Below are 7174 nucleotides of genomic sequence, written 5' to 3' on the forward strand. Positions count from 1 at the left end.
TCTCTGGGGCTGTCTGTCTCTGTGCCCCGTTCTCTGGCTCCCCCGAATCCCTCCCACTTCCCCAGCAGCTGGGACAGGACCCTCCGAGGCCCGCCCGACGTGCGCCAGCCTCGGCCTTCGGGATCTGCGGGGTCGCCGTGCGCGACACCACAGAGCACCTCCCGGCCCGGCCCGCCACGCCTCGGGCCGCCGAGGACAGCGTCCTGGCTCCAGCAGGGAGCCCGGGGCGCCGACCCAACCCCGGGGTCCCCCACGCGCGCCCGCGGCCCGGGCCCTCCCCTCCGCCGCCCTCCGCGGCCCCCTTCATTATGCGCCGCCTTTAATGGGCGTTTGTCAGCGCGACTTCCCCGCAAGTTGCTTTCGCGGACATCAGTCATCGGCGGCGTTCCCATTGTGCCGGGGGATTGATGGGGGGCGGGAGGGGGTGACAGGGCCTGGGGCGACCGCCTCGAGGCCTCGGTCTATAATTTTCGGAGGCATAATTGGCCTGGGGGAGGGGGCGGGGGCGGGGCGGGAAGGGACCTTTCAGAGCCGGGAGGGCGCGCGGGGGCGCGGGGCGCGCGGCGGCGCGGAGCCGCGGCTCGACGGCGCTGCGCGGGGGGCGAGTGTGCGCGGGCGGCACCGGCCCGAACCCCGCGCCCCGCCGGGCTCCCCGCCCCTCCCGCGCCGCCGCCGGGGGACCACGTCGGCCTTTTGTTGCCGAACCGTCTTTTCTTTGAGCGCTTTGCGCAGCAACGGAAATTTCACCCGATCCTGGGTGAAAATTAAAGGAGGTGCCTCTCTCTCTCTCCCCCGTCTTTCCCCCCCGCCTCTCCCCCCCCACCCCGCTCCCTCCCGCCCCTCCCCTCCCCTCCCCCACTCAACGCGGAGCCCGAGTCGGCACGGCCTGGCGCGGGAGCCGCCTCCGAGCGCCTCGCCGCGGCCCGGCTGCCGCCCCCTCCATGGGCGCCGCGTTCGCCTGCAGCCGCCGCCGCCGCGGGGCGGGCGCGATGCCACGATGGGCCTGATCTGGATCCTGCTGCTCAGCCTGCTGGAGCCCGGCTGGCCCGCCGCGGGTCCCGGGGCGCGGCTGCGCCGGGATGCGGGCGGCCGCGGCGGCGTCTACGAGCACCTCGGCGGGGCGCCCCGGCGCCGCAAACTCTACTGCGCCACCAAGTACCACCTGCAGCTGCACCCGAGCGGCCGCGTCAACGGCAGCCTGGAGAACAGCGCCTACAGTGAGCGTCGGGCCCCGCGGCGCGGCGGCGCGGTCCCCGGGGAGGAGCGCCCGGGAGGGCTTGGCGCGCCAAGGGTGCCCGGGAAAGCGGGCCGGAGGGCGCCCGCCGGGGTCCGCTGCCGTCCCCTCGCGTCGGGGAGAGCAGCGCGAGGGGAGCTGGGGGTCTCAAGTCCGAGGGGACGGTGCTCGGCAGCCCCGGGGCTCCCCGCTCGGCTGGGTTCTGTGGCCCCGACAAGTTCGAGCCCTTTGAGTTTTTCGGAGAAAAGGCTCCGGACGTGGCATTTATCATCTTCTTTATTATTTTGGCGACCTCTCCTCCTCCTGCCGACCCCGGGGCGCCCCGCCGGCCGCTCCGCCCTCCTTGATCGCTGTCGCCCAGGTGGCCGCCCCGAGTCGCGGCCTCCACGCGGAAGACCCTCCCCGGGCCGGAGCGGGGCTCCTGGGCTCTGCCGCCGCCGGGAGAGAACCATGCCCCCGGGCCAGACCGCAGCCCTCGCGCCTCTGCCCTGGCCGCAGAGCGAAAGGCAGGGTGGGCGCGCCGCTTCGGGGTGGGGGGCGGCGGGATACGAGTTAGACGCACGGAGGGGCCTCCGCCTGGGTCTGCGGACACAGGTATGCTCCCGCCCCGCCCCACGGCCCGAACCGTGCTCGCGCGGGAGTCCGGCGGGGCTCCAGGGTTTGGCTCCTCTGGCCGCGGGGACCCTGGCTCGTGCTGAGCCCCCCTGAGAGGAGCGCGAAGCCAGGGGACTGCAGCAGCTCGGCTTGATGGGGAGCAGGAGGCCCGAGCTCCCCGCGCGGCAAGAACGCAGTGGGGAGCATGGGAGCGTGGCCAGGGTCCGGGGCTCCTTTGCTGCATCCCAAGGCGCTCGCCCCCGCCCCGAGGGTAGGAAGCCGCGCGGTGGACTGAAGGCGGCGGCGGGAAACCGCTGCTTCTTCTAGGAAAGTCGCAGCCCGGGAGAGGGCGTCGTGGGAGGATGCCTCTGGAGCCGCGCCTTGGGGACTCGCGTCCCCGTCCCTGTGCGCAGGATGGGGCTGCCAGAGCGCCGTGCTCCTCTAACAGCAACACCCCGGTGCTCTCCAAATCCAGTCTCCCCCTCGGAGTCACAGAGCATCAACATTTTCGGGGTATCCAAGGCAGGCAGCCTGGAGGCGGAGGAGGGCAGCGCGTCCGCGGCTGCGCCCGTCCTCCATCTAGACGCTTGCTTCTCTGGCGTCTGGGCCCTGGGATTGCTGCCATGTTGGGGGCCAGGGGCACGCCCAGAGAGCCCCCCACCCCAGAGGGCATCGCTGTCGCTCCAGCGCCCCTTGGCCCTTCTGGGCGGGGCACAGTGGCCCCACTCGGGCCTTTGTTGCAGGACCGCTGGTGAAAAAGCACTCCTGCATCCAGAAGGAAGGCTAGGGGAGGTTGAAACTTCCTTACATGCAGTGGGGAGTGGGAGAGCCCAGGGCAGCTCCCCTCGGTGAGCTCCAGCGTCTAACCCCGCTTCTTGCTAAGAGCCTGTATCCCGCTTGGACCCTGCCCTGGACAATTATCTCCTGCCCGGGTCCATTGCCAGTGAGCTTGGGTGGCCCCCTCAATGCACTGCGTGGATTATATTATCCACTGGCTTCATCAAGGGCCCCAGCTTCGCCCCTGCCCCAGACTCCTCAGACCCTTTAGCAGGGGCTGTGCCGTTGGAGATTGGACACTGGTGTCTGCAGCCCAGGTTTGAATTCCAGCTCACACACATATGTGTGGTCTTGGGAAAGTCACCTAACCTCAGCAGTCCCAGCTCACTGGTCTGTCAGATCACGAAACTGACATCCTGCAGGACCTTAGCACCTGGCACTCAGCACGTAGAGATGGCAGTTGTATTTGAATTCTCCTCCTTGGCACAGCCTTCCCTGGTGCTCCCCTTGCTTCACCTTCCATCCGGTGACTTCTCCTTCCCCTGAACTTCCCAGGTCATCCCCCCCACTGCCCCACCTGAGCGTGTGGTGCCCTCACCTCGCCCAGCCCGGGCCCTCAGCCCCTGGCACTGGGCTGGGTGGGAGGTGCGGGGAGTGATGAGCCTTCACAACTCTTCCCAGGTATCCTGGAGATGACAGCGGTGGAGGTGGGCATCGTGGCCATCAAGGGGCTCTTCTCGGGGCGGTACCTGGCCATGAACAAGAGGGGGCGGCTCTATGCTTCGGTGAGTCCGACCTCTCCCGCGGGCAATCATGTGTGGGGCAGCCATCTCCCTTGGACATCTCATCGGGGGACAGAGGGGACATGGGCAGCAAAATGCTTTGTCCAGCAGCATGGGGACCTGCAGGACCCCAGCTGGGACCAGAATCTCAGGCCCTGGGTCTTGACACCCAGTGCTGTTCCAGCTGCTTCTGTAGGAGGCAGCTGCCAGGTTGGCTGGCTTGGAGCATGGCCCACGGGGAGGACCCCACTGGGGGTGAGACTTGTCTTAAGTTCTCCAGCGCCCTTGGGTTAGAAAATGCTCCTCCAGACCTTCTCTGTTCCCTGCTACTGCCCTTCCCTCAAGGTCGCTGAGAGCAAGGCAGAGATTACCCCCAAGTTTCCATCGATATAAATGGACCTGGTGAGCCTTAGGGCACAGCGTGACTGTGTATTGGGCAAAGCTTTTCTGTGGGCTCAAGCAGAGCACTCCTGGAGGGGTTGGGGGGCGGGGAAGCAGGGCATGGCATGTCCAGTTCTCCCCAGGGTGGAAAGGCAAGAGCTGTTAGTTCTTAGGACCCAACCTAGAGGAAGGGACACAGGACCCGTGTCCCAGGCACACAGATTTGGAACCCAGTCTGTATACCGCCTGGGGCCCCCACAACAGAAAAAGGGTCCTGTGACTCTGTGGGCATTGGCAATGTCCTTCCCCCAAGGGCCGGGGCGGGGATGCATGGAGTAAAATGCATGTAACCAGGAAATTTGCTACCTCCAACTAGTCATTACGTGCAATTCGGCTGATACCCTCTTGGGCAATGAGAGGTTTTCCATCTGCAGGGAACCTAGACAACACAATCCGAGGACCTTCTCCCTGCAGTCCCCTCTCTCCATTGAGCCTGTTTGCAGGGGCCACACACCAGCCTCTCCCTTCCTGTCTGGAAGTTGGGCAAAGTGTGATCAGGGAAGAGTTGCGGGAAAACACTCCTTTAAGCTGCTTATTTTATCATAGGTTTTTTTTGTTGTTGTTTTTTGGGGGGTTTTTTGTTGTTGTTGTTGGGTTTTTTTGTTTGTTTTTTTTTTTGCTATTCTGCTAAAGGAAATGCAAGAGTTGGAATGAGCCCATTTGTTTTCTCTGACCCAGGGGCTGCTTAATAGAAGCCAGGGACCCTCTGGTTTCCAGCGTTTCCTGCAGGTGTTCCCAGAGTCTGCAGACACCAGTCGTGGCTTATAAGGACATACTCTCAGGCCCGGGGCTGGTCTGACTTTTTCTTGAGGTGGACTGTGGTTTCCAAAAGCCTCAGCCCTGGGCCCCTGGCGCCCAGTGGGCAGAATGGACTTTCTGTTCCTCAAATGACCTTAGACCACCTACAGACACCCCTGTTCCTTATGCAGAGGGGCCCCGGTGAGGAGTTCTTGTTCTTGGCAGTGATGATGCAGGTCTTGCTGGTCCCGGAGGGCCCTCCATCCACACCGAGGAAGTTCATAGATTGGGCAGGGAGGGCTGAATCAGAAGGGGAAGTCTAAGGACTTTGACACCTCTCCCAGGGTGGGTGGGGGCAGGCCCAGGGCTTTGGGTTACAAAGCAAAACATGACCTGGGGGATCCCAGTGGGCCAGAGTCTACCTGTGTCTGCTGTCGCTGAGAAGCTGCAACAATGGCTTCCTTCCTTCCTTCCATCCATCCATCCATCCATCCATCCATCCATCCATCCATCAGGCATTTATTCCTTCATTCACCAGTGCCGTGGGCATTTACCGTAGGTCACACTCTCCGCTAGGTGTTTGCTTCAGGATCTCACTCAACTGTGAATCCACTGCTGTCGTGGCCTCCAGTGTCGTGGAGCTCCCCATCCCCCACAAGTTATCCCCCAGGTGCCTTGGCCCCCAGGGGAGCTGCCCAGACCGCCTTCTGCTCCGACTTTCCACCATCATTCCCACCGCAGCCTCTGGAACCTTGCTGGGTTCTCCAGACTGGAATGCCCCCATCAGAAAAGCCCACCTCTCCCTATTTGGTGCTTGACCATTGTGCATCCTGTGGCCCTTCCAGGTCTCATGCTGTCCCTTCCGTGGGTTAGGCCCCAACCAGCCTGTGCCCTCCTGAGAATGGGCCCGGGGCCCTTTGGGCCACCTGCACTCAGTAGCAGCCCCCTTTCCCCTCCGCAGATGGAGACATGAGGGTCTTGGGCTCCTTCTGCCCACCTTCCTCTGCTCCCCAGCCTTGCCCCCTGGCATGGGGTGAGGAGGGAAGCCCCGGGGGTGCTTGGCATGCCCACCTGCCTACAGCTCAGACCGAAGCCTCACCTGGGTTGGTGTAAGTCAGACTCACCTCCCCCCCCCGACCTGGAGGCACTCCACAAGGTGGCCCAAGGGACGTTGGTGAAAGCCCCTTGAGTTACGAGTCTGCGTCTCTCCGTCTGGATGCCTGTCTCTGAGAAGGCAGAGACCCAGGCCCAACCCACGCCTCCCAGCCTGTCCCAGAAGCACACAGGTCCCTGTTTGTCTCTGCCTCTGAAGCGGTCTCCTCCACACCCCACTTGTGTGGGCGCCCCCACCCCTGAGCCGCCCTGACAACAACAGTGTCTGTGCCCTTGCTGAGCACAGGCTTGGGGCTGGGCTCCTGGTTTTTGCTCCATGTGCCTGGGGCAAGGACCACGAGGCCAAAACAGCCCCTCTCCGAGTTCAAGGCCCAGAGCCAGGACCTAAACTCAAGTGTAATGGAGAAGCCAGGCTCATGAAAAGCCAGGCTCATGAAAACCCAGCCAAATCCCAGTGTCCATTTCTTCTCTCTTTCATGCACATTTTCCGAGAGCAGTCTGGGGCACCATCCTCCTCCTGTGTCCAGATGTCCTGCCTATGTCCCTGCCGCCAGCAGAGATCAAGGACAGGCCCCGTCTCTGCTCTGCTGAGAGAGCCACGCGTCCCTGAGCCGGGACGCCCCACCTCCCCAGTCAGTGCCAGGGGGACAGAGCTGGGGGAGCACTCTCCCCAGGGGCTCAGGAAACCTTGGCAGAGGAGCTGAACCCCGAAGGCCAAGTCCACCAGACTCAGAGGGAGGACGGGCACAGCCTAGGCATGGGTGTCATGGGTCAGATAAGGGCTGGACCGGGCAGGAGGGAGGAGGAGAGGGCGACCTGGCAAAGGGACAGTCGGTCCCCAAGACCCTGATCCCCGGCCTCCGTGGGGGCCTCCGTGGGGGCCTCCGTGCCTCCCCAGCGGCTGACCGAGGCCTTCTGCCCCCCGCAGGAGAGCTACAACGCCGAGTGTGAGTTCGTGGAGCGGATCCACGAGCTGGGCTACAACACGTACGCCTCACGGCTGTACCGCACGATGCCCAGCGGCCCGGGGGCGCAGCGTCCGCCCCGCGCCGAGAGACTGTGGTATGTGTCCGTGAACGGCAAGGGCCGGCCCCGCAGGGGCTTCAAGACGCGCCGCACCCAGAGGTCCTCCTTGTTCCTGCCCCGCGTGCTGGACCACAAGGACCATGAGATGGTGCGGCTGCTCCGGAGGGGCGCCGGGCCCCCCGGCGAGGGCACCCAGCCCCGGCGGCGGCGGCAGAGGAAGCGGCCCCGGGGAGGCCGTGCGTAGATCGCCAGCCCCGGCGCCGAGAAGGCCGTCCACCCTCCGGCCCCAGGCGGGCTCTGGGCGAGCGGCCAGCCCAGCAGGTGCAGAGCGTCCACCGGGCCGGCCGGCCCCGTCCTGGCCCCGTCCCTGCGCCTCCCCTGCTTCTGCCTGGCTGGTGTCTGGAGGCCCAGCCCTCCCCGATTCTCTCGAACGGGGTCAGATCAGAAGGGGGTCGGGGCTCAGAGGGAG

At 64.9% G+C, this 7174-nt stretch overlaps 1 protein-coding gene across 1 annotated transcript; it reads left to right on the top strand.

Annotated features, from left to right (window-relative positions):
- Positions 1–997: 997 nt before the first annotated feature.
- On the top strand, positions 998–6949 carry FGF3 (fibroblast growth factor 3). The gene is made up of 3 exons (XM_045895217.1): positions 998–1217; positions 3287–3390; positions 6608–6949. The coding sequence occupies exons 1-3, from the start codon at positions 998–1000 to the stop codon at positions 6947–6949; spliced, it is 666 nt and encodes a 221-aa protein (XP_045751173.1).
- The last annotated feature ends 225 nt before the right edge of the window (positions 6950–7174 follow it).

This window comes from Mirounga angustirostris, unplaced genomic scaffold (assembly GCF_029215605.1).
Source record: "Mirounga angustirostris isolate CCGP_5_RB_7025 unplaced genomic scaffold, mMirAng1.0.hap1 SCAF_13, whole genome shotgun sequence".
Lineage (NCBI taxonomy): Eukaryota > Metazoa > Chordata > Mammalia > Carnivora > Phocidae > Mirounga > Mirounga angustirostris.

Bases quoted from the DNA above. Each gene is read 5' to 3' on its own strand.
- FGF3 (XM_045895217.1), top strand. From the start codon at position 998: ATGGGCCTGATCTGGATCCTGCTGCTCAGCCTGCTGGAGCCCGGCTGG. The intron at 1,218-3,286 runs GTGAGCGTCGGG...AACTCTTCCCAG, and splicing joins CCTGGAGAACAGCGCCTACA to GTATCCTGGAGATGACAGCG. The intron at 3,391-6,607 runs GTGAGTCCGACC...TGCCCCCCGCAG, and splicing joins GGGGGCGGCTCTATGCTTCG to GAGAGCTACAACGCCGAGTG.